This window comes from Ascaphus truei, chromosome 4, assembly GCF_040206685.1.
Source record: "Ascaphus truei isolate aAscTru1 chromosome 4, aAscTru1.hap1, whole genome shotgun sequence".
Lineage (NCBI taxonomy): Eukaryota > Metazoa > Chordata > Amphibia > Anura > Ascaphidae > Ascaphus > Ascaphus truei.
Window position 1 is genome coordinate 57,325,345 of NC_134486.1, and position 27,391 is coordinate 57,352,735.

General features: G+C 40.8%; 3 protein-coding genes across 5 annotated transcripts in view; 1 reads left to right on the forward strand and 2 right to left on the reverse strand.

The window, feature by feature from the left end:
• PIGF (phosphatidylinositol glycan anchor biosynthesis class F) overlaps positions 1-11,790 on the reverse strand; it is a 26,919-nt gene extending 15,129 nt beyond the window's left edge. Inside the window, exons 1-5 of one of the 3 annotated variants that reach the window (XM_075595808.1) lie at positions 11,646-11,790; positions 6,277-6,402; positions 4,408-4,656; positions 3,658-3,749; positions 2,539-2,655 (exon numbers count right to left, since the gene is read on the reverse strand). In XM_075595808.1, coding sequence (XP_075451923.1) covers positions 2,539-2,655; positions 3,658-3,749; positions 4,408-4,635 — 437 coding nt within the window. In that variant the 5' untranslated portion in view covers positions 4,636-4,656; positions 6,277-6,402; positions 11,646-11,790. Of the gene's footprint in view, positions 1-2,538; positions 2,656-3,657; positions 3,750-4,407; positions 4,657-6,276; positions 6,403-6,540; positions 6,698-11,131; positions 11,429-11,645 lie in introns of those variants that run through there. The other 2 variants (XM_075595810.1, XM_075595809.1) reach the window with 2 other exon arrangements.
• On the forward strand, positions 11,783-25,680 carry CRIPT (CXXC repeat containing interactor of PDZ3 domain). The gene is made up of 5 exons (XM_075595812.1): positions 11,783-11,935; positions 15,804-15,869; positions 19,011-19,065; positions 21,652-21,755; positions 22,367-25,680. Exons 1-5 carry the CDS (start codon positions 11,812-11,814, stop codon positions 22,429-22,431), a joined length of 414 nt encoding a protein of 137 aa, XP_075451927.1. The 5' UTR covers positions 11,783-11,811; the 3' UTR covers positions 22,432-25,680.
• LOC142492791 (GTP cyclohydrolase 1-like) overlaps positions 25,428-27,391 on the reverse strand; it is a 19,148-nt gene continuing 17,184 nt past the window's right edge. The window contains exon 6 of the mRNA XM_075595806.1: positions 25,428-26,031. Coding sequence (XP_075451921.1) covers positions 25,905-26,031 — 127 coding nt within the window. The 3' untranslated portion in view covers positions 25,428-25,904. The remainder of the gene's footprint in view (positions 26,032-27,391) is intronic.

Consider the following 27,391-nt stretch of genomic DNA (forward strand, 5'->3'; position numbering starts at 1 on the left):
TACACTGATCTCTTCTTCCGGCGATGTTCAGTGTATCTCGAAAGCTCGCACAAATAAAAGCATTTCGTTAGCCACAGAACGGTATCATCTATTTATTTTTTGATTATTGAAGCTCGGCTAACACGGTACTGATACACACACACACACACGATTCAGCCGGTTGCCACCGGTTTGTGCAAACCTGTTCCAAGGATTCCTGACGTTCGCCGAACCGGTGCTCAACAGGTAGCAGGGGGAGATGATATGCGGCGGTGGAAGATGGTATGCGGCAAATGGCTTAAAGTATTAGCCGGTAGTAGAATCACTTGAGTGAGAGTCAGAGCAAGACTGCAGGGGAGGTGCGCCATCTAGCAACCTGACCCGGACTTCCTGTCTGCTGCTATAGAGCGCTCCTCCTGCTAAAAATTAAGTAAGTACAACCTCAGAAGAACAACAACACCACATGATATATTACATCGTGTCATGATTTAACAAAAATAAAGCCAAAATGGAGAAGCTATGTGTGAAAAACTAAGTACACCCTTACTGCTTCCATAGGAATTAAGATGCCAAGTAGCAGACAGGTGCTGCTAATCAAATGCCCTTGATTAATTGATCATCACCAAGTGTGATCACCTCTATAAACCAAAGTTTTAGCAGTTTGATGGTCTGGAGCATTTAGGTGTGTGTTAACACAATGCCAAGGAGGAAAGACATCAGCAATGATCTTAGAGAAGCAATTGTTGCTGCCCATCAATCTGGGAAGGGTTATAAGGCCATTTCCAAACAATTTAAAGTCCATCATTCTACCGTGAGAAAGATTATTCAAAAGTGGAAAACATTCAAGTTGCCAATCATCCCAGGAGTGGACGTCCCAGCAAATTCACCCCAAGGTCAGATCGTGCAATGCTCAGAGAAATTGCAAAAAAAACAGTTACATCTCAGACTCTACAGGCCTCAGTTAGCATGTTAAAGTTCATGATAGTACAATTAGAAAAAGAATGAACAAGTATGGTTTGTTTGGAAGGGTTGCACGGCTTAGGTTTGCAAAGTTGCATCTGAACAAACCACAAGACTTCTGGAACAATGCCCTTTGGACAGACGAGACCAAAGTGGAGATGTTTGGCCATAATGCACAGTGCCACGTTTGGCGACAACCAAACACAGCATATCAGCACAACACCTCAAACCAACTGTCAAGCACGGTGGTGGATGGGTGATGATTTGGGCATGTTTTGCAGCCACAGCATCTGGGAACCTTGCAGTCATTGAGTCGACCATGAACTCCTCTGTATATCAAAGTATTCTAGAGTCAAATGTGAGGCCATCTGTCCGACAGCTAAAGCTTGGCCGAAATTGGGTCATGCAACAGGACAATAATCCCAAAGCACACCTGTAAATCTACAACAGAATGGCTGAAAAAGAAAAGAATCAAGGTGTTGCAATGGCCCAGTCAAAGTCCAGACCTCAACCTGATTGAAATGCTATGGCGGGACCTTAAGAGAGCTGTGCATAAACAAATGCCCACAAACCTCAATGAACTGAAGCAACGTTGTAAAGAAGAGTGGGCCAAAATTCCTCCACAACGATGTGAGAGACTGATAAAGTCATACAGAAAACGATTACTTCAAGTTATTGCTGCTAAAAGGTGGTTCTACAAGCTATTGAATCATAAGGTATACTTAGTTTTTCACACACGGCTTCTCCATTTTGGCTTTATTTTTGTTAAATAAATCATGACACAGTGTAATATGTCATGTGTTGTTGTTGTTCATCTGAGGTTGTATTTACCTAATTTTAAGACCTGCTAAGGAACAAATGATTGTTATGTCCTGATATGTAAAACCATAGAATTCAAAGAGGGTGTACTTTCTTTTTCACACAACTGTACACACACACACACACACACACACACACACACACACACACACTTTATTCATTTAATCACACAAGCAGCATTCCTAATACTTCCACACAAGCATAGAGATCTCAGGACTGCAACATAGTTAATAAAAATAAACTATTAACTGTTGTAACATGAAATATTTTAGTATTTCCTACTTATTATGCGGGAATGCAGCAGTAGAGGTAAAAACAATTTAAAGTTCCAATATCGAGTCGGAGCAGCATATAGTCAAGGGAGCCAGGGTCAACAGTAGAAAAAATATATATATATTTATTCGATAGAGATATATATATATTACAACCCTCCCTTGCTTTTCGCACCGAGAGATGCTTTATCAAGGAGTACAGAACAGTCCAACATCAGACTCTGTAATACCCTCCGATAATCCGGGTTCCCCCACGTGTATGCCATTGCGTCACGCATCCAACAACAATCAAACAACCGATTCAGAAAAGTGTAAGACCCATTCAATATTGTATTGTTCATTAGACCCACTCAGAAGCGAGGCCGCTATTTCAGTATGTATAATCATGATGTAGCGCTTAGCAGTTGGTGTTCCTTTAATATTGTTTGAGCTCCTATATGCAACCTGTTGCCATTAAAAAAAAATTAAGAATTTAAGAATAGAAAAAGTTTGTCCAATTGAAACGTACCCGTCTTTACTGAATACACGGATCCACGCATGAAAGTTTGGTCCCAGGATACACAAACCGCGTAAAGTGGTAAAAGATGATAAAAGGACACTTAACAAAAAAGTCTCTGGTACCGATCTGAAAAGGGAATATATTCAACATTATTGCAATAATTAATGTGTTTAATATCTCGCTAAAATAAAAACCTCCTTTAGTAACATCCGCTCAAGTTGTTATGTGGGCGCCTTACAACGGTCACACAAATGTACAATTCTCTACTTAAATGTAGTAACAAAGGAGGGAGAGGGATAAGGTATTATATCTTTTATTGGACCAACAAGCAGTTGATATGTTACAAGCTTCCGAACCTCTCAGTAGGGAAGGACCCCGAGCGGTTCGGAAGCTTGTAACATATCAACTGCTTGTTGGTCCAATAAAAGAAATCATAACACCTACTCCCTCTCCCTCCTTTGTTACTACAAAGACGGAAGGACCAGCACAGCTCCCCACTCTTCTTTACATACTTAAATATAAAAATAGATCTGCAACTATAGGGAAATGCATAACCCAATTTAAACATGCTTAATAGCAATCTCTCGCCGCTGCCCTAAACCTGGCTACTGTTTTCTTTCAGTGAAAGCCACTGTTTTTATGCATCTATAAAATATGCCAATAATGATATTTCTGCAAAGAAATTAGAAACAAAAGGTAAAATAACGCTGTATTGGATGTTTGCACGAGCATGTACACATTTTGTATGATCTTCCTAAACAGAAATTGGGAGGATTGCACCTACTGTATATTTATAAAGGTATCCTCCGATCTAGGCAAAATTTATTTTTGTTTAATGTATTGTTTAAGACTAACCTCTTTGTAACATATGTAACGAATGCTACATCTTCAAAAGCACTAAAATAACGTAGGAGGCCAGCGACTTTCACTAAATCTGGGACAAAGTCCCTTTTACCAGTCTCTGCCTCTAGTTCCATTTGTGTTGGAACATGCAATGCTCTTCAAAGGCTTAATAAACCCACAATCTGGAAGAACATTTTCAAGCCACTTCACAAATAAAGTGTAATGTCTTGAGAGCATACACTAGTGTAGTGCTGCATTGCTTTAAAAACATATTTCAATACTTACTCTACAAGAGGTGCGCCGTACAAAACTATAATCCCGTGAAACAGCAAGCAGGAAAATAAGAAGTATATAGACGATTTTGAGAGCTTGCTTACCTAGAACACAAAATAAAACAAATATCAACATATTAACTTCTGTGAAAGCCTTCCTACAATTACAGAGCATGGGAATCTGTAGCAAAGTGTCCCAGCTGAAAAACAAATCGCATTACATGTTACCAAAGAAATATTTCATTTGGATTTTTTTGTTCGATAAATCTGGAGCTGCTTTTTGCAGCCAGTCAATGTGCACATTATATTTTTTTTTGTCAAACTAAATAAATGAAATCATTTCCTGAAACGAGAAACTGTAAGTAAATCCTTTCCCTTGAAATCCAGTAGTCTAAGCAGTGGGTTGGGAGATGCACAGAAATGTTCTTTTATAGTAAGATATTCTATGTGCATATAATCAGACTGGCTGCTAACCTGTAGTTTTCATTCTTATGAGCAACAGTACATTATAATTGCATTATAACTGCATTATAATTAGGACACAGGTTGAAGAGAGAACAAAAAAACGGTGACAAGTATTTTTTTTTTTTTTTAAAGTCTTCTTTTAAGGGGAAAATAAGCAAACTTCAAAAATGAAACAGCTGGAAAAGATCTAAATAAATAACTTAATAGAACTAAATAAACTAAGCATTTTATTTCTGTGTCTGTGAGCGGCTTACAACTATGAAACCGATTAATTTGCTTACAAATAAAACAGACTTACCTTGTTTGCAAATGAACTTCTCTTGTATGAAGCGTTAGGCTTCAACATTAGAAATAATAGAACATTGACAGCAGCAACGCACCCCGAGCAGATCAACAACCAGGTCAAATGTGTTCCCAGGAGGGAAAAATTATCTAGGATGAGAGGCGGAACACATAGGGAAAATAATACAGATAGCACACAAAGGACGTGGCCAGTTGCCATTCTCCTCAACTCTGTTTCGTCCATGGTGTCTCTTTTTGGATAATCCTAAAGTTAAAAAAAAAAGAAAAAAAATACATAATAATAATAATAATAAAATATATGGATCTGGTCATGCGCATTTCAAACGATTTTCCAACTCCTGTGTTGCAGGAAATTAAAATGAACAACTGAAAAACGTCAACAACTCAATCACTACATAGACCAACGACTTAAACTATGGCCATCTTCTAATCTAGAGCAAATGTAACACACTCTTCTCTTAAATAACATTTCTCTGTAACTGGGTTTCTCCTGGTGTATGAGCACAACAGTCCTACACTTGGTGGGCCCCTGAATCAGGCAACCTTCAACCCACCAAAAAGGCAGGATAAGTCTTAATATATTGGATTACTGCTATAAATGGCACACTGTTTCTGTTAGCTTTAATATAAATGATAAACTTCTAAGTATTAACCTAATTTAAAATATGGATCAAATAACAAAAAAGAAAATAACACTGCAAAGCTGCTGGAATAGCATTAGAAGTTAAAGTATAAAAAGGTCTTAACACAAGTTTTACCTCTTCTCTAAGACAGTGGGGAGAGCGATTATGGCAACAGTGGCACATTGTGTACGTATGGCTAAAACTGTCAAATACATCCGTAATGTTTTTTAAATATACATTTTGTAGACCGTCTTCTTTAAAAGAGACCACAACATATAGGGGAAATAAATAGAAAGCCCCCAGCTACAGTATAACACATACACTGTACCTTTCTTTTTTATATTGTGATCTAATTTAAGACAAGTTTTTTTTTTAAGCTTTTTGCCCCAAATGTCTAATTTGTAAAATGTTCAATAATAAAAATATAAAAGCACACAGTATATTCACCACACGCTGCTTTTATTAAATGTTGGTTTGAAGTTTAAAGCTCAGGGAAGGATGCTGCAAAAAACATTCTGCAGTTATAATGGTTACGTTACAAAAAAAACAAAACACACACACACAACAACGACATTGTGTCGGCCACCTTTACTAGGCCGTTGAAATTGGTTTCATTCTAAGGCTGCGTCCATAGATGGACCAGCCGTGCTGAGGCGTGCGGACGCTCCGCGCTGAGCCCCTGCATCCTCAATGAGGATGCCTTGAGAGGGGGCTCACGTGAGCGTCCGCAGGCGTGCTGAGGAGTTGGAGGTTTCAGCCGAGCGCCAAGCTGTTTTTCAGCGCGCTGTCGGCTGAAAACCTCCAATCACTGGACAGCAGCGTCAACGCGCCGTGACGTCGGCGCCGTGACATTGACGTCAGTGCGTCGCGGGCGATTGGCCCAGCGACGTCACTACCCCGCCTCCAACCACCTCCCCCCGGCTCCCTTCGCGCACGCTGGCTCGCCTGCAAGTCCGTGCAAGTCGCGCTGACTGAAGCAGGCGAGCCTCAGCGTTAGCGCCTCCGCTCTCCCCACACCTCTATGGCCCGGGCCTAACACTTCTCCAAACTAGAAAAATGATTTGTTGATTTCACAATCGGGTACGTCCTCAGGATTCAAAGAGAGAAAGTAAAAACGTGCACAAGACTGGTTACGCGAGAGTGCATCTTTACAACAAAAGACATAGTCCAAAATGTACCAAACCTTACTGAAGTGCGAGGCTCGTTCACTTGAATGGGCATTAAGGTGTGATATGACTTACCGCTGTTTAGTAAATGTGACCTAGTGAGAGATGCGTTTCTTTGACACTGGAATAACAGCAGCTCCACTTATAAGTTTGATGGTCTCCTTACATATTTCCAGCACAAATCATTGCTGATGGTCACTCCTTTAAGAGAACGGAAAAAAAAAAAAAAACAATGTTGACCATTTAATATTAATTGATTACTTTAGAAATCAAATATAAAATGTTGTTTCTGGTTAAATAGCAGGCAATGTTTTATGTCTAATCCCAGAAAATACGTACCTAGCTTCCAATTATTCCAACAGTAAATTCGTATTTCTTCCAGCACGTTAAAAAATTCTCATGGAAAATCTCACAAAGATCTCATTTGTATCCCCTGGTGCTGGGGTGCACAAACTGGGGGGGCGCAATACTTTTTTTGGGGGGGGGGGGGCGCGGCAGTTGCAGGGGCCCTGCGGTCTTCCCTAAGGCATTTAAATTAAATGCCAGGGGACAGCGCAAAGCCTTTTCAACTTCCCTTACCGTGACTCAGTCTGCTTTGGCGACGCGTCACCATGGCAATGTGGCGTCAAATGACGTCGCTGGATCACATTGGACGCTTCAGACGAGGTAAGGGGGGCGCGAGCAGTGGGAGAGAGCAGACAGGGGGCGCAAGGCAAAAAGTTTGCGCACCCCTGTCCTAGTGTGTTGCAAAGCAAACTACAAGAAGATCTGCAGGGAATGAAAGCCCATGGGATCTGCCCCGACTTACTTTATGTATCGTATATTAACTCACGCCTAGCATTAGTGACCTACAGTTTCCATAGAGCCTCATTAACTAAGCTGCAGTTCAAGCAATATCATACGGGTTTTTTTTTTTTGTTTTTTTTTAAATAAATCAGTTCTGTACTATGAGAAAATACTTGCAGCCTTAAAAAAAAAAAAAATGTAAACACATTTTTCATGTATTCTAATGCAACAAGCATTTTTGTTCCTATAGCAACCATATACAAGGTCACATCCCCTTCCCTTTCTGAAACAGCATCACCTTTTTGAGCCCTGCCCTCTAGCAGTGAACCAATTGAATCTAGTTGCCTGCCTGGTCACATGATCTTCCTCACAGAACTTTGGCTGTCAGTGCAGCAGAAGATTACCCAAGATGCATTTAGTGAACCCCCTGCCAAATTTCAGCAATCGATTACAGGAGAACAGATCGATCAGCAGCTTAGCTAATGACTTGTCATTGTGTGGATTTTATTGATGCACATATTAAATTATTTTTTTTTTTTAAACGACAGCTTGAACTGCAGCTTTAGGCCTCGGTCCCGCTGCGCTCGGAGCCGGTCTAGCTGAAACTTTAGATGGTCATTTTTTCATCATTTTATTAATCCTTGATTTTAATAATTTGATATATTCTTGAATGTAGGTATGGACGGCTGCTCTAATGTGAATTGTGAAAATACAGGTTGTATGAGATGCATTACTGTATGCATAGGAGTATTTCATATATAAATCACATGTGGGGTATGTACTAGGGTTGTTACTTTTATATGAAGGGGCTAAAGACAAATGTTCCCAGAAGTCTCTGAATTTACTCACCTAACAGACAGGCAGGTCCTCGAGCACATCGGCACTGATATAACCAGGATCAGTGCTGATGTAGGGGACACTGCGATGATCAGCTAGACCGGCTCCCCATGTCATTACTCTGTGCACGCTATTGCTCCAACCTGTAGAGAGGGGGGATGGGGGAATGGGCTTTGACCCCATTGCAATATTAACCTCCTGTATACCCTACTCCAGCACACTCGTTTGTTGGCAAATGCAGCGATCCATGACCTGCTGAGTAGCTTCTCAAGCTGTTTATGTCCACACATTAACCCTTACAGTTAGCGCAAGCCACACACTTACCCACGCATCACTGTGGAGGTTGCTCTGACATCAGCTTCCACCTCCTGCGCATGATAAGACCCTGGTGTGCTTAGGGGAATTAACCATAAGCGCATAGTGCTTGTGTGTGGCAGCTAAGTTTACACTGTGCTATAACAGTAAGGGGCACTGAACCAACAACAGCAGAGCAGCAGACATCACCAACAACCTACCACAACATTGTAGGAGTACCTATCTGGCCTCTAATCACCTCCTAGGTGTTTTGGTGATTTCCTATAGTTGCTCTAGTTTAGCTATACCTTACAACAGTAATCACTGCTTGCCTAATAGCCTGCACCTTAGAAAATAGGCAATACATATCCCTTATAGAGATGTAGCTCATACTATGAAGGTGAATTTGTACACAAAACAGAGCAATCTCTATCTGGGGGGGTGAGATACTTATAGGTCTTACCTAGCGTAGTATATGCCACATTATCATGAGTGTATCCCTCTAGAGCGCAATCTACGCCTAGACGCACTCCAATAGAGACAGTCCTTTCGGTGGGCTTTCTTTGGCTCCTTTCCTACATTTTAGGTCGCTATAATTTATAGCATTTGATCTCTAGTACCTATCAGGGATCACACTATATCTACCCACCTATACCAGGGTGGGTTACCAAAGGATACAGTCACGTGCTGTTCTACACAGTATTTAATTACGTTTTAACACCCTATTTTTTATTCAGAGTTATTAATAAAGTATTTTGTATTGTATTGTATGTCTTTATTTATATAGCGCCATTAGTGTACATAGCGCTTCACAGTAGTAATACATGTGGTAATCAAATAAATAACAGATAATATAAATAACAGATCATGGGAATAAGTGCTTTAGACATAAAAGTAACATTTCGGAAGAGGAGTCCCTGCCCCGAGGAGCTTACAGTCTAATTGGTAGGTAGGTAGAACGTACAGAGACAGTAGGAGGGAGTTCTGGTAAGTGCGTCTGCAGGGGGCCAAGCTTTATGTATCCTGTGTTCAGAATATCCACAGTGCTATTCATATGCTTCTTTAAGCAAGTGTGTCTTAAGGTGGGTCTTAAAGGTGGATAGAGAGGGTGCTAGTCGGGTACTGAGGGGAAGGGCATTCCAGAGGTGTGGGGCAGTCAGTGAAAAAGGTTTAAGGCGGGAGAGGGCTTTAGATACAAAGGGGGTAGAAAGAAGACATCCTTGAGAAGAACGCAAGAGTCTGGATGGTGCATAGCGAGAAATTAGGGATGAGATGTAAGGAGGGGCAGAAGAATGTAAAGCTTTAAAAGTGAGGAGAAGAATGGAGTGTGAGATGCGGGATTTGATCGGAAGCCAGGAGAGGGATTTCAGGAGGGGAGATGCTGAGACAGATCTAGGAAAGAGTAGAGTGATTCTGGCAGCAGCATTTAGGATAGATTGTAGGGGAGACAGGTGAGAGGCAGGAAGGCCAGACAGCAGGAGGTTACAGTAATCAAGACGGGAGAGAATGAGGGCCTGAGTCAGAGTTTTAGCAGTCGAACAACAGAGGAAAGGACGGCGTATCTTAGTTATATTGCGGAGGAAAAAGCGACAAGTTTTAGAAATGTTTTGAATGTGAGGGGGGGCTAATGTGAGAGATGAGTCGAGTGTGACCCCTAGGCAGCGTGCTTGGGCTACTGGGTGAATGATTGTAGTTCCAACAGTAATGTGGAAGGAGGTAGTAGGGCCAGGTTTGGGAGGAAGTATGAGGAGCTCTGTTTTAGCCATGTTGAGTTTAAGGCGTCGGAGGGCCATTAAGGATGATATAGCAGAGAGACATTCAGAAACTTTGGTTTGTACAGCAGGTGTAAGGTCAGGTGTTGAAAAGTATATTTGTGTGTCGTCGGCATAGAGGTGATAATTAAACCCAAAAGATGTTATTAGGTCACCTAGAGAGAGTGTGTACAGAGAAAAGAGAAGAGGTCCCAGGACAGAGCCCTGGGGTACCCCCACAGAGAGATCAATAGAGGAGGAGGAGGTGTTAGCAGAAGAGACACTAAAAGTACGATGGGAGAGGTAGGATGAGATCCAGGATAGAGCTTTGTTCCGAATACCTAGAGTATGGAGAATGTGGAGGAGAATTTATAAATTTTAAATTTATCACTATACAATTGTTGTGTACGAGTGCTACAAGACTGGGTTCTTTTTCTCCAATCGATATTATCACGTCTCCATCCAGTCAGCACCTCACAGGTTAACAATAGCAGTGCGGGTTTTCTGTACGTGTTGCACAGCTTACTACACGCTGTAGCGCGTCAGCCGCTACGGAATACAAGAGAATGGTGATCCCTAGCGTTGACGTGTCACGTGGTGTGGCTGTGAGCCAATGGGGAGGGGAGGCTTCGGGAGGAGGAGAGGCTTCGGGGAGCGGGGAGGAGTGTGGAGTGAAAGCAGCGTGAGTGCCTGTCTGTGTGTGTGTATGTGTGTGCCTGAGTGCGTGAGTGCCTGCCTCTGTCTGTGTGTGTGTATGAGTGCCTGCGCGTGTGTGTGTGTTGCTTTACTTACCTTCAATCAGCAGCCCGAGCCGTAGAGGGAGGGAGGGGGAGAATAGCGGGTGGATCCGCTCAATCCACGCCCCCCGTCCCACTCCCGCCCACCTCCCGCTCCCTACAGACCGCATATCGGGTCTGTGTATGTCAGCGCCCCGCCTGTCTGCAGTGTGGGCGCGCGCTGACTCTGGGAGCGGGGCCTTAGCTTTAAAAGGAATAACCAATATGTGGCCCATTATAGCACAACGTGATATATGTAGTTATACAGTTGTAATGCTTTTAAGTTCTATGGGTGGTCTGTGACATGAGGCTTCACTCAAAATGTGCTACCAATGTCAATACCAGAATACATAAACACTCACAAGGCAAAATAATGATTTCTGAAATGTAATAATATATTATTAGGTATAATGTGAATATAATACAGTGTCAACATTGTGCCCATTAATAAAAATCATATCTGAGGAAGACGATGCATCAACCTACAACAGGATTATTTGCAGCTGAATGTATGCTAAGGGATATTTATTATTTGCAGCTGAATGTATGCTAAGGGATATTTAGCACATCAACATTACTTTTCCGGATTGCTCGGGTGAGCTGCTGATGAGAAATTCTGTTAATGAGATGAAACACAGCCGTGCGTGATATTTTGGATTATTGATCACCATCTGCATTTGGAGACCTGGGGATAGGTAACCTGTGTGTGAGATCGGCGGATCCCAGTATCAGACAGCTGTGACCCCTGCCCTTGCTTATCCCATGCACCTGTCCCTGGGACATGCACTCACTCCCGAGGCGGAAGCAGAGCACTGCGTGGGACGTCGCTTAACCCCCTCGCCGCCCATCACGAGTCTTTGCAATAAAAGCCTCATCAACCCGTTCCCTTTCCAAGGCGGCGTTTAACCCCTCGAGCGTTCGCATCACAGAGAGGAGGAGGAGGCGAGAACGTTCCATAGAACCTGTGCCAACGTTCGCGTTCTGGAACCCGGTCACTCACCAGAGACAGTAACCAGGACAGCAGCGCCGGTGACGGCAGCGTGACGCTCCTCCTCCCGAGACTTGCTTCCACTAAGTGACAGACCGACCAACCAACCGCACTGCGGCCTCTAAGGAACAGACTGGTGAGTGGCAGAGAGGTAGGAGGTGCGAGGGGGATTGGTTGGATGTTGCAATTGGCTGCGAGCGGCTCCGGAAGTGAAGTCAGAAGGAAGGTCGTCTTGTTGTCCAGTCTCCTGCCCTGCACACTGAGGGGGATTACAAGTGACGGGGACATGGTGTGCGACACATGTACGTATACAAATTTAGCGCTATGATAGACCGCCGCCGCCGCTCGCCGCTCGCAGCTATTTCACAGCTGCACACACTGAGGGTCAGTGGATATTGTACACGTTACAAACCCTTTGGTGCCAGGGAGCACAGTTACACTGCTGGTTATTATTACTGTGTGTGCTGGGTTTACACCTACTCTCACATTGTGATATTGTGTGTCAGGAATCCAATGATTATTAAGTGCTGCACTTATTGTTTCAGAGTTCTGTTATAGTGTCTATAAGGCGCTATTTCAATACATCTATCCTTATTGACTCTGTGCCCAGGACATACTTGAAAACGAGATGTAACTCTCAATGTATTACTTCCTGGAAAACATTTTATAAATAAATAGAAACATGATCTCTGCCTCAAGATGCGTACAGTCTACAAGGAAGGTGGAGTGTGGCAACGACGAGTGTGAAATGCTATTGTGGTTGAGGAAGTGCAGTTGCTTCCTGTTTACACCAGCATTTGTTGACCTTTAGCCCCACTCTTGCTTTCTGGGATGCAGGGTGTCAGGCTTCCCATCAGTTTCTGTGATGCCGGGTGTGAGGCTTTGCATTCTGTGTGTAAAAGTTGCAATGGAAATGAAACAATACAATACTACTCACTATTGTGTTATAATGGCAGTGATTGTAACATCATTTCCCCCCCCCCCCCCCCATTTTTGTTAATCGCCTCAGGATTTGTTTGTTGTGGGCACCCTTCAAGTTTCGCAGGCACCCTTTGGTGACAATGAATCCTAGTTGAGTTAGTGTAGCATAGGGACATGTATCTTCCTCATTGGGAATGGGTGACAGTTGTCATAGTGTAAGTAGGATATTGGGAAATAGTTACATTGAGAGATGGGAGACTGAGGTTTAGCTAATGCTTTATAGGCTGAGAGAAATGTGGTGATGGTGTTTGTGTGAGGGGATTGTTGAGTCTTTGGTGTCATAGACACAATCACACACAGGGCCACGGGGGCGGGGGTAGTAGTTGAGTGCTGTGACCACCACTAATGTCAACTGACTGAAGAAAAAAATGATGCACTGTGCTGTTTGTTCCTACAAACTACCCCCTCCTCACTAATGTAAACAATCCTAATTAGCATAGTCTTTGCTCCTAAAGGCAGCGGATACAGTAGGTGCGCGTGTCCTGCCCCAGAGGCAATCGGTGGCCTTGGGGAGGGAGATACGCGATGGGGAGGCGTGTTGGAGGTGTACCTATGACATCACGTGAGTGGTTCGCCCTCATTAGCTGAACTGCTCACGTGACCCGGCCGTCACGCAACAAAATCAATTTTTTTTCGTCTGCCCAAGAATCGCACGCGAGTTTGCGCTTCATGGGTCGCGCGTTCTATGACCTGCCTCATAGAGGTATGGCCTTTTGTTTGCGCCGTCGCATGGAGTATGGATGCAACCTAAGTCACGCCTTCCGTCCCATTCATTATTAATTTGGTGGCTCTTCTCTTAATTTTTTTTCAGTTCCATGTCTTTTATTTATTTATTTTTAATATAGGCGTGCACTGTATTAAACATTCAAGGTGTGGTCTTACCAATACCCTGTTTTATGCATGACAATATCTGATCTTATTTGTCTTTGCAGCTACTGTCTGACATTGATCACTACAATTGTTAAGCTGCTCTACATAAAGGAGGTATCCTCTGTTACTCTGAGAGCATTCAGTGCTCTTCTGGCGTCATATTTTCTAGATCCAGTATTCCAAATCTGTGTTGAGTATTTAATATCTGTGGTGTATATATTTGAACTACATCAGGTTATATTTGAAACGCCTACGTTCTTAATCAACAGTTCATATTTTGTTAGGACTGTTTTTTGTTTTTTTTTTTTACTTCTGAATGCTTTTTTTGGCACCTTCAGATTTGTCATTTATCAGGGTTTGCCATGTAGCACCACATACAGAGCATATGGGAAATCTAAACGTGTATGTACGTACACATAGTGCAACTCCACTAAAAATGACATCCTGCCTGGGTGCAAACCGCAAAGTATTGGAATATAGGAATAGATAGAGAGCAGGCACACCAAGACGTAAGAAAAGGGGAAATCTCTTATTATAAAACAATCAACGTTTTGACTCACCGCAGGACCCTATAAACTATTTTCATTTTTTTTTTTTTTTTTTAAAGTCCTGCTGTGCTCTCTGTCCTGTATGTCTGTCTGTCCTGTTTTTTGTTTTTCTATTTGGATGTGGATCATCTTTTTAAGAAGCAACCCTAGACTCCCAGATTTTCTACAAACTATTCACGTTTGGTAGAACCATTTTTCGGTTAATATATTGGACTTGTATTGGTATCTCTACTATTGCACTTTACATTTTGTGTCAAAATAATATTGATGTATATTTGCTATGTAAGATCACTTAATCAATCACTTTATTATAGTTCTCAGCTGGATTTTTAAGTTAGAGGTTTTGATAAAGCTGTGTGTGTGTGTGTGTGTGTGTGTGTGTGTGTGTGTGTGTGTACACATGCGCGCACACACACTTTGAACAAGTGCATGAGAGGAAAAGTTTGTGAACCTTTTACTAACTTTTGTGTTTGATCCACATGTTCAAACTTATTATACCACACCAAACCTAGCGCATATTTACTTTTATTTTTTGGTGCTGCAAACAAAACGGCGATGGGTACAGTGACAAAATAGCTTTGTACATTCTATATATTTAGTTGCCTAGTCTGTATATTTAACTGAATTGGATTTGATGGCTGTTACTCAAAACCACCAAGAAGCACTTAAAGCTGCTGTCCAAGCAATATCCTACATGTGTTTTTTTTTTCTTTTAATTCAGTTCTGTACTATGAGAAAGTACTTGTAGCATTTTTTTTAAACAATGCTGAATTACATTTTTAATGTATTATTATAATGTAACAATAGAAAATTATAAATTGTTGCACACTATTATAATCAGAAAAAAGGGGATACAACTACCAGTGCTCCTGGTTCAGGATTCTCTGTATCAATCCAGGGAGCACCGGTAGTTGTATCCCCTTTTTGCTGATTATAATAGTGTGCAGCAATTTATAATTTTGTATTCAGTATAATTTTCTTCCCTTCGTTATAATGTAACAAGCCTTTTTTGTCTGTATAGCAACCATTTACAAAGTCACACACCCTTCCTCTTCTGAAACAGGCTACGGCACACCCCTTTTTGAGCCCTGCCATCTCTCTAGCAGTGCACCAATTGTATCTAGTGACTTTCTGGTCACATGATCTTCCTCACAGAACTTTGCATCTTTGGTCCTCTTCTGTTGCACTTATACCCATTTAGTGAACCCCAGAGCCGAATCTTCGCTGATCGATCACAGGAGAACGTTCGGCAACTTAGTTCATTACTTATCATTGTGTGGATTGTATTGATGCACATATTAAAGAGCAAAACAAAATCAAATTTAAAAACAGCAGCTTGGACTACTTCTTGAAAGCATTATTTGATTTCTATAGCAGGTTTTAGCCCACCGCCCAAGCAGAGCAAGATCTTTGCACCACTTTCCTATTTGATAATTTGTTGCCAGTATTCCCAGCAGTTTGAGTTGTAATCTGTAACAATTGTCAATGTTACCTTAGTAATATCAGGATACATTGTAGCTGCTGAGTTACACTGACTGAAGGAAACACTGAAAAGCAGTCATTTAGTTAGGCACACAAACAGGATTTTTACAGATTTATAACAGAAACGCCGAACGATTTACCACCTTAGGTAAGAATGTAAAATTATACATTGTCACATAATTTGCATATATAAAAAATTATGGGGGGGAAGTTGTATTGCTGCTTTAACTGAAATACAGACCTCCAAAAAATATTCTGTTTTCACAGTATGTGTTGTGTTTAATTTCAGGTGAGAAGAAGCTGGGCACGGTTATCACTCCCGACACCTGGAAATCTGGTGCAAGAAATACTACAGGTAAATAGTATTTGTGAACCAAATATAGTGTGTTTGGAAAGAAATGGTTGTACACACATTTGTATCAAAAGTTGTATTTACATACAGTATTTATGGAAAAGACAACAATTATATCTAAAGAAGTTTCCAGGTGCCATTGACCTATTAAGGGGGCAAGTATAGATTATCAATGTATGTAGCTATAATTCTCAAAATGTTTACATGGAAACACGGGTACTGATTTTTTTTTTGGGGGGTGGGGAGGAATGCAGACAATATCTCAATCTTTTTGTGCCATATCCCTATAATGTATCTTATTTTCCCATTATCTCATTTATTTTAGAATTAATGGGCTTTTTTTCCCCTGTATATTTCTACATTTTTTATTTGGTTTACGTATTTTCATTACATACTTGCCCAGTCGTGACACTCGAGTCTATAATAACTTTTGTGGGGTAACATAGGACACTTGCCTATACAGGGAATTGTGTCCCACAATAGCACATGTAGCATTAGTGTATTTACCTATACCAGAGGAGGAAACACAGAACATGCTTACATTTGGAGAAGACAGTAGGAACTTTGAAACAAATTTTCACTAAACACAAATGATACCTACACTGCTTAAGAATTGGTCAAGTTGTTGCTACAAAACCGTTAAATTAAGCTAATTAAAGTGGCATTCCTCCCAGAAGCGTATGTGTTTTAATTCCTATGTTAAAAGGGCAATCCACCCTAACTAACCTCCATTTATTTTATATTTTTTGCAGGTTTGGAACCCGCACTATTTTCAGCTTCAGGGACCCCTCAGTTCCAGAGATACATACTGGTGAAGTTAATAGTATTGGTACATCCTGGTTTTTAAAGGGGATTTAAATCGCCATCCAATAGGAAACCATAACCGCTGATGTTGCAGCTTCCTATTGGCCCAAGATTTGGAAGCCATTTGGTTTTCCCTGGGGCAGATTTAAATGTAACCCTGTAACTTCGCCGGTATCTATCGCTGAAAATAGTGGGGATTGTCTCAGGAAGTCCCTGGTTCTGCACTGAGCTCGGAGGAGAGCTTCTTTTTGACCATATGTATATTAACGCTCTCTCTTAAACAGCGAGGTGTTTTTTTTAAGATAGAAACAATGTTGGAAAGGGTGAAAAGAGATCTCTTAAAGTAATACATTTAAAAAAAGAAAAAGATGTGAGTTGTTCAGACTGCTGCTTTAAATCTCGTATCAATTTGCTTAAACATGCGTGTGCATCATTTAGTTTATCATCTCCTCCGCTTCTGCCCAATGCAGATTAGACAAAACAATCAAAGTAGAAGAAATGTTCTGGGCTTAAACTCTGTGTACAACATGCATCAAGCATTCTCTTAGGGGCTACTTACTAAAGTCTCACACAACTGGGCTAAATCCGTTCAAAATAATTGCACCAGTTTTATCATAGGACATTTTTTTTTTTGTAACTGGATTCCTTTGATAAATACGGTGCAGTTTTCTGCACAGATTTTACCTCAGTTTTGTAGCCGGAAGACGTTGGCAAAGTCTTTTTACATGTTAATAGGGAAAGTAAAGTATATTACAGGTCAGAGAGCCAAACGCGGCACCAGTTGTATTTGACTTATGCGAGAAACTACATTTTAGTTTTTGAAACTCGGTGATATGAGACCAGATCATTTCCAAAAATATCTCTTAAACATTTGTTGCTGTGTTTTGTTACAATTCTCTGATTTGGTTTTGGTATAGTTTCCCATTTTGGAGCTCGTAAATATTGTTACTGGGATCGCACTTGTTTGCTAAAAGATCTTATGATATCCAAGCAGATTTTGTGACCTACCAGCATTTTAGTTTTGAAACCGCGACTCGGTCAGAGGCTGCGTTTACTCCTGGTATAGAGAAAAGCCACCAAATTAATAACGGGGATGGAAGGTCGAACTTATGAAGAGAGGCTAGTTACTTTTAAAGGTGTTTATGTTACAAAATAGATGTCAGATGGGATATGCTAACTATATACAAAATATTCATGTTCAATACAAGGAACTTTCAAGAGAACTATTCGTCCCAAGGGCGGTACACAGGGTCATCCCTTAAGATTTGATGAAAGGGGATTTCACTAGCAACAAAAAAAGGGTTCTTTACAGTAAGGGCAGTTAAAACGTGGAATTCATTACCCAAGGAGACTGATGGCAGATGCATTAGATATCTTTAAGAAGAGGTAAGACCTCCTTTTTAGAAAGGAAGGGATACAGGATATCATAAGCAGTAAGTGAACATGGGAAGGATGTTGATCCAGGGAGAAATCTGATTGCCATTACTAGAGCCAGGAAGGAATGTATGTTTCCCCTTATCACTGGATAATGTTTCACTGGAGTTTTGTGTTTGCCTTACTCTGGATCAATATACTGTAAGTACAAATATAGGATGAGTGTGTTGTCTACATTTAACATTGGTTGAACTTGATGGGCATGTATTTTTTCAACCTCATCTACTACTGTATGTAACTATGTATACAGTATTTATATGCATGAGACTTCCATAGTGGGAGAAAAGGGACCTCCGTTAGATGCAGCGCTGTCAGTCAGCACTCTCATTTCCAAGGTTGCATCCCACAATGCCTTGCACAGCACTTTGCAAGGCATTGTGGGGCATGACTTCAGAGAGCTGAGCGCTGACAACATCTCTCCTTCCAGTGTTGTACTATGACTAGTGCTAGAGCCTCACGTGTCACTGTAACTTCAAAATGTGTAGAGGAGTGTTTGGTTACTTACAAATGATATCGTTTGGACTGTCTGTCATAAAAGGCAACCATGGTTGTGGGAAATCACCATCTTTTTGGTCTGTATAGCTGTGATTCAGACTAAACCATTTTCCTGTGCATTGTGTACTCCTCCTTGTGGCCAAAATTGATTGCATTCTCAGCACATATGATGATGGCAAAGTCTCTGTACTGTAATCGAAGGATAATGCTTCCTGAACTTGACCAGTGACAAACGTTTGTAAATATTAAGACTTGTGTTCTCTCTTGTACGGTTTAGAGTGGGGGAAGATAATTATTTTCTTCTTCTATTCATTGTGGTTCCAGTGCAGTTTTCGTTTTGTGTTTTACTTACTAACTGTGTTTTTTGCTTCCCAATAAGTGATCATTTATTTTTCTCCTTTGATTTCATAGAAAGCGGGGGCCGGAAACTGAATGAAAACAAAGCATTAACTTCAAAGAAGGCAAGGTGGGAAGCAGCTGCACAGCGATCTTTCTTTCAAAATATTGGTTTGCAAGTCTTCTTTGCTTTAAATTCTAACACATGCTGCTTTTTTCCCTTCCTTGATCTTTATCATTTTTCTTTTGCATGAGCTCTCTTGTTTTCTAATGTTTAGGCAGAGAAAGGGCAAACCTATGCCTAATAATGATGTGCGTGCGTGTGTCTCCTGGTGCACCGGGTCCACGGACCAAAACTCAGAGCTCAGGACTTTGCACAAGCTTCTTGCCGTGATGACGTATGATATGCACTGACGATATGTGATATATTTACGCGCACTAACGATAAAAATGTACGCGCATGTGTGTTTCTATGGAACCTGGTTGAAATGCATGTGTGTGTCATTGAATATCTGCTACAGGGGGTGTCTGTTTATTTTGTCTATGAGCATGTGTGTCTATGGAACACATAGGATGAGCGTGTCTTTGTTTGGAATTGTAATTTCAGAGGAGGAGGGCTGTGGGGTGTGGGTTTAGGTTTCTCTTCCCATGAGGGAAAGGCTGAAAAATGTGAAGGGACCTTGACCACTTGTGGGGGAGGATTTGTTTTGCTAGAATCGAAGTGAGGAGTAGGTGGGACTGCATTGTCTATGCATCCATCCAGTCGATAGAGTGGCCAAAACCCACATCACTAATGTGAACACTTAATACATGTAAATATTACAGAATAAATTAGTCACTTTGCATTTACAATGTTTTGTGGTTACAATGTTTTTATTTCAGTGATGCTCCCATACTGTAATATAATAATGTATACACTGTCTCAGTACCCACTCCGATTAAAATATATATTTTTAAAGTTGAAAACACTATTATGAGTTGATAAAAACGGTTTCAATAAAACTCACCTAGTATAAAAGTGTAATAATGTATATGTCTCTATGCGCCCACTCCCATTAAAATAACTAGTTGAATATAACGTGCATGTTACAGAAGTTAGTAGGAAAAAGTTGAAAATGTTAAGTGTTTTTAAACTTGAAGCGACATCTTCTAGCTGTCGGTTTGACCGTTTCATTCTGTAAAATGAGATTTACTGTACCTATTAATAAACAAAAAAATCATTAAAGCTTAAAGTAGACTGGCTACAGTATACGCAGGCACGTCTTTTAATGTACACGTATGTGTTCTATGGAACACATATGCGGGTCATTTGGGAATGACGGTTCTACTGTATGTAAACTTATATTTACCCTGATTATACACGGGCTGAAAATTGGCTGGCAGCAACCGATCGTTGATGCAAGGGGTGTGCTGTACGTAGATGTTCGAGTCGATCATGAAGTTGGAATGTAGGTTCATCTCGTTTTCCGATTTGGTTGGTCCGTTCTGGTAATGGTATTGGGGCAGGTACTGGGTAGGAGCAGATTGGAGTGATCGGTTCAGGAAGGTCCATTATTCAATCTCTATTTCCTGTTGTCCCCATGGCAGTGGTCACTAGTGGGTTAAGTACCACCCTCCAGCTGAGATAGGACAGAAATTTACCTGTAGGAGGACCTATAAATAGCCCCTACTTTCCTCCCCAGGTAGGCTTTTTGGTTTTTTTCTTCTGTCCTACCTATCTGAGGTAGAGGTTAGTATTTTTTTTTTCTGTAGAGTAGAAAGAGGAGTCCCTGCTACGAGGAGCTTACAATCTAATTGGTATGTAGGAAGAACGTACAGAGACGGTAGGAGGGCAACTTAGTGGATGAACCATGGCAACTGCCAGTGTTTTGAGGCCTGCTATTCCAGGGTACGGTACAGCACCCCAATCCAGGTACCTGGACTTGACAGCATGGAGGTTGAGCTGGAACTGCTCAGATCCAGAGGGCTGTCACACAAGGTGGTACAAACCTTGATGGCGACAAGGAAGAAACTACTTCTATAGTGTACCATTAGAATCTGACAGAGGTGCACAGACTGGGGGGGGGGGTGGGGGCACGCGAGATTTTTTTTTTTGATGGAGGACGCAGCGCTTACTGCCAGGGAGCGCATACGAGTCCTCTGTAGGTCCCTTAACTGGTTTCCGGTGGCTTCTGGAGACGCGTCGCCATGGCAACGCCGGGTCAATAAAAAGTTTGCGCACCCCTGTTTTTTTTCAATAAAGTGTGAAACTGCAACAGTAGAGATGTATACGGTCATTAGACAAAGACGTGTACATTTTTATCTTGTATTAAGACACCTGAGGATTACTACTGCACTATACTGTAGTATTCAGAGTATCATAGGCGAAGATATGCAGTGCACTGAACATAAATAACTACACAAATAATTCCGGCTGACCACAGACAAGGTGCGTGGAACTCGGTGTGGCTCGGCTGCGGACAACAAAACGCTCATGCGGCACCTCGGCGCCCCTGACGAAAGTAAATGAGGGTACATCTGTATAAATTAAAGAAGTACAAAAATAAATAAAGGAATTTTAGTGTAACAATCTATTAGATGGTAGCCAAGTTCTATATTTTTCCTCAAGAGAAATATGATGCAACGGACCTTGCATACAGGTTGGTGAAGTTTTCTCTGGGAGTTTACTTTCTCACACATCTGTTTTCTCTTTTTTTTTTTTTTTTTTATCTCTCAGGTTTGATCCATATGGAAAACATAGGTTTGCAATATGCCGCATCTGTAAAAGTTCAGTTCACCAAGCTGGCTCTCACTACTGCCAGGGATGTGCTTATAAAAAGGGTAAACAATGTTTTATATACAATTCCTCTGTAATCTCTGTGAGTGGTGCCAGAAATGTAATGTCTGCTCCGTTACAATAATGTTTATATACCCTTCTGTGAAATAGGAAATAATATCTATACGTAAACAATAAGTTGTAGTATTACATATCTTGTGTCATATCTGCATGGTAGCTGTGCATTTTGGTTAGACAGGTTAAAGCCTATATTTATTGTATTGGAGAATAGTTTCTCTTCTGCTGCTACCCAAACCATTTCTGAGAATGCATATGCATCACATGCTAATGGAACACACATGCAGAATATCTTGCTCCTTTTAATTCTTTGCTTACATCTTCACTGTCCCCCATTCTCCTTCTCTGGCACTCATCTGACCTCGAATAGACTATTGGTTATATCCTACTTTTTATATATTAGATAGAAATGAGATGGGGGCAAATTAGTTACTACATTAAGGCAGTCTAACTAATTTACATATGTGCAGCTTAAGAAGGTATTCTTACTAACTATTTATACATTAATAATTTATTAAAGCTTGGGAGCTCTGGCCATGGAATGATTTCATCATTTATTTATTTTTTCTCCATTTTATTCTTTCATTTTGTCTTCTAGGCATCTGTTCAATGTGCGGAAAGAAGGTTTTAGACACCAAGAATTACAAGCAAACATCTGTTTAGTAAAAATACATGAGCTGCTGGTTGTATAAAGCTTCATTGTAAACCATGTGTACTAGGCTACCTTTAAAACCATTTGGAATATGTATGCGGAAAGCAAAAACTTGCGATGGACTGTATAATATTTACTGGAAAGCAATCATTCAATAGGTATTTCAACTGTTATAGGCCTTCAATTTAGCTTTGACTTTTCCTATAATAGACCATTGATTTTATATATAAATATATATTTATATATATATATATATATTCCCCCCCCCCCCAGCGCAGGATTAGAGCCAAACGTCAGTCACTTGACTTGTTCAAAATTATAATTTACAGTTTACCAATTCGTCTCAAATACCATTTATATTGCGATTTAAAAAAAAAATATTGTTTCAGATTTGATTATATAATCATTGTTTTGTTGGTAAGCATTTTAGTATTTTTTATTTATTTTTTCTTCTGTAGAAGTTTTGTATTTAGGCACATTTTCCTATGATTGTTCAAGATCAGTGTTCAATTCATCCTGATCAATAAGTCTTTGTGTAACTTTTTTTTTTTTCCATTTTACTAAACATGTTAGAGCTATTTTATGCTAGCTAAATCACATTCGCTATATTAAAATATATTGGTACTCTGGAAGCTGAAATTCACAATTTAAACTAATACCAAATATTCTATTAATGTGCAAGACTATATTAATCATTTTCACAATAAACGGACAGGTTTAACAAAGATTGTTCAAGTTGCACAGTCACTGATAGTATAACGCATGTTAAAAATACCACTACACCATCAGTAATCTGAATATATGACCAAAAAGACCCATACCGTATGTTCTCTGGATCTTTATTTGTCTGCGGATGTAACTCCTTATAAAATTATATTGTTCTACCACTAGATATATATTTTTTTATTTTACCAGGTTTCTTTAATGTTGTCTTGTTTCTTTATTGGTAATAACTTAATAAACGTTTCCCATTTTGTAAAAAAAAAAAAAACTTTTATCCAGCCACTTTCCTTTTTTTGTTGCACATTTGCCTATTCACCCGAGGGTATTTATACATCAGAGTCCAGTGCACGTCTGTTACTGAACCTGTCAAAGCATCAGCTGATGCGAAACGCGTATTTCCAGCATAGACTTGTATCTTTTTGACCCTTGACGACCGCCGTAGCTCCTCTGATCAGCTGGGACCCAGCCTTCCGTTCCGGACACGGAAGCAGGGATCACACTGTGCCACAGCGGTTGAGGCTGCTGCCGAGACTGTGGTAGTCAAGCCACATATGTAAGTGCATTGTTGCGCTTTTTTTATTCAATTAACACTACTTATATTTTACATCTGCCCGTCTATGTCATCCTATCCATCTCTATTTGGTGTCAACACGTGGAGGACTATGCATCTTACCTGGGGCCGCCAGACCCAGTGAGTAAAGAGAGACACTTTCACAAAGATACTATTTCTGGCCTCTGCTTACACATGGTCCTGTAAGTAATCCTTCATATTTCACAGCCCATATATCCCCCACCTTGCAGCATCTCAATTATTGTTATTACATTGTATGTAGACTGGATGCACATGATTGCTGTATTTATCTGACGGATTTTCTTGCTATATCTATTTTTCTTACATGATCTGCGCTCCCCGCTCTCTACCCTTGCACTCTATAAGGGTCTTGGAAGGATCCTCTTGTGGTTCGAGCTGCAGATCATCACTGGCTAGTATTGTCTCATCAATATGTTTCATTGTCTATTTTATACTGTTACTAGCATTTTGTCACCTCTGCTGCATTTCTAAGGGACTGGCCCTTGTGCATATACTGTATATATGTATTAAGGTTACAGGTTGTCCCACTGAGGTACCAGTGCAGGTCTCATCGCTCATTTGATGTTCAGGCCAAAACCCCTATCTGCCATATTCAGGACTCAACCCTGCTGTCACGGTACCCCTCAGGTAAATTGATCAGAACACATCAATTGTATACATTGGGGAGAAATCCCTTGCAGGCACTAACCCATCGAGTATCCTTTTCTCCACCGACAAAGAGCTCGGGTCGCTCACATCCCTCGCTTCGCCCAGGGAGAAGGTAGATTGGTAATGTAATTGATTGGTGCCAACACCAATGACTAAAATTATAAAAACCCGCTACAATTGCGTCTTGGTTTCATCTTCCAAATAGTTTAATATGACATTACATGACATCCGAATAGGGTTGACCAAACTGTTTTAAATGCTCATGGGGGATCTTTGCTAAACAATATAACTGAAGATGGTTCTTCTTAAAGTGTTTGTTTTATTTGTTGCTGATAATGTAATACTAATTGAATGGACACAGATTCCTAAGAAGAATACCGTATTTCCCCGATTCTAACACGTACTTCCCCCCCCCCCCACCCCCCCTTTTACACATGTGAGAAATTGGGATGTGTCTTAGAATCGATGTTTAAGCCGCACCACCCAGCATGACTGTCAGCTGCCCGGTGGTGCAGCTGGGCTGCCCCTCCCATTGCGCCCCCCCCCCTGCCGCGACTATCAGCTGGGCGGTGCGGCAATAGAAGTGCCGGCTGACTACCCCCCCTCTCCCTGGGCGACCGTCAGCTGGGCGGTGCAGCTGCAGAAGTGCCGCTGACTGCATCTCCCATTCCTCCCTGTGCGCGACTATCGGCTGTCCGGAGGGGCGGTAGAAGTGTGTGTCTGTCTGTGTTTTTGGACCTCCCCCCTGTCAAGTCTCTGTGAACTGCAGGAGGTGCAGAGGGAGGTTTGTGTCTGTGTCCCTCCATTCACTCCCCCCTTCCCTCCATTCTCTCCCTCCCCCCCTTCCCTTCATTCTCTCCCTCCCCCCCCTTCCCTCACCCCTCTTCCCTCCATTCTCTCCTTTCCTCCCCATCCATCCTCTCTCCGCTCATCCGAGACTGTCTCACACCTCATTCTGTGTCTGCCTCTCTCTAGTGTAGATAAATGTATGCTATTGTTAAAAAATAAATAAATCTGCACATTTAATATAGTGGGTTTTTCCCCCCCCAATTTTTTTTATTAAATCAAGGGTGCGTCTTAGAATCGAGGAAATAGGGTATTGGTCATTTGCATGTCATTACCCAGAATCCCTGGCTGCAGTGGAAGCATTGTATGCTCAGAGATAATTGTGAAAGACAGGTTTGTGGACCTGTCTGAGGCATGTGAAGGTGCTCAAAAATTGTATTTTTATTTGCTTAAAAATTGTTTATTTTGCATAATCTTTCCATTTACATGCATTAAAGACAATTACTGTATACATTTATTGTATGGCTCATTTTTTTATTACATTTTCACTTCATATTGGAAATAGTTTTTGCCGTACATAGTAAAACAAGGGAAAAAATTAAATTTTTAACAATTTTCAGCACCATTGTTTGCAAATTTGTATTATTTACAGATTCACGGAGTGCAGTACAATATAACATTGAATTTTAATTTTTTTTATGCATGGTTTTTTTTTATTTACCCCAAAGTACTCTTCTAGCTCTTGATCAGTGAGAGAAATTCTTCCCTGGTTTTAGGATCATCTCTGAAAATGCCATGCATTGTACTGGTAACAGTTCGACTGTTCATCTTCTGCACTCCCCTCATAACCATGCACATGTGCCTGTGAAAAAAGATATAATGTTTGTTTGGTTGCTTAGATAGTAAAACATATATGAATTAAAAAACAAAAAAGCGCCATTCATTATATAAAGTGTGTAGTCAATGTAATTTGCTTTAGTAATGAGATTATTGACTCCTGAAGCTAATGCAAGACAAGATAATGTTGGTGTTTGCTGCATTTTCCTGTTGTATGAAAAGCAATGGAAGGATGATGATGCATTAGATCTGAAACCAAAGGTGTTCCTTATTGTTGCAATAAGAACAGAGCAGTGACTCTTGGGAACAAAGAAAACTAATGCCAGAAGCATGTTTGAAATATGTTGTTAAATGTTATTGTTTCCATGGTTAACTCATTTTTACAATCATCTATCTAAATTTTATTAGTGATCAAATAAATTGCTTGCTTTATTTTTAAATGTCACCATTAGCCAAACGGATGAACCTGAATAGAAAAAAAAGTAATAAATATCAGATGATTCATGGAAAATATAATTTTTTCAAAATACACAAAAATAAAAGTTTTACTTCTGCAGTGATTTGTCCCTTATTGCTTATTCTATACAGCACTGAAATCCATATTAAATCCAAAAGGGCTTTCTGTGCGATTTAATGTCACACTTTATATTAAAAAAAAAGCCACTGTCCTGGAGTCAACTAATGTGATCTGCGCTACTACTGTACGTTCGAATCGGCGATATCTGTCATGGACTTGAATGGCAAGTATCGCCGTTTCGGCCATTGAGTAATTCAAAGGAAGCCAAATACGCAGATTAAATTGTTTAATTTTTTTCTCGACTTGCGTGGGATTGCACCCATGCAAAAAATGTGGCAGCACTTTCTTCAAGACAGCAGATGTTCACATGCGAAAAAGTTGTCAATAAGGTGTGGATGGACTATGTGAGGCCGTGAAAGCCACACAGAATATTTAATTTTTTTTTAAATCACATGTAAGGTAATTGGTCTAATCCGTGTCATAACCAGGTTATTGAAGTATTCATTTAAATGCATTGATAGGTTTAAGAAAATGTCAGCACTTCTATGATCTGCAAACTAGGAGTTGTGTGACTAAGACAGAATACAATTCTGAATCCTTGATGCGGTACACCGGGAGGCCAGGCATCTGTGATTCTACCTCATACACCCCATTTCTCCACCGATCAGCCAATTTGTGCTTCCCAGGAATGCCTAAATTACGAAGAAGAACAGCATCCCCCGGGCGAATCTCTTTATGCCTCACCTTGTGGTCATAGCGTCTTTTGTTGCTTGCATTTAACTGCGCTGCCGTCTTTTCCGCCAATTTATAGGCCTGCTGTAGACTGTCTTGTAGTCTTTGTACATCGGAAATGCGTCCTGTTGGATAC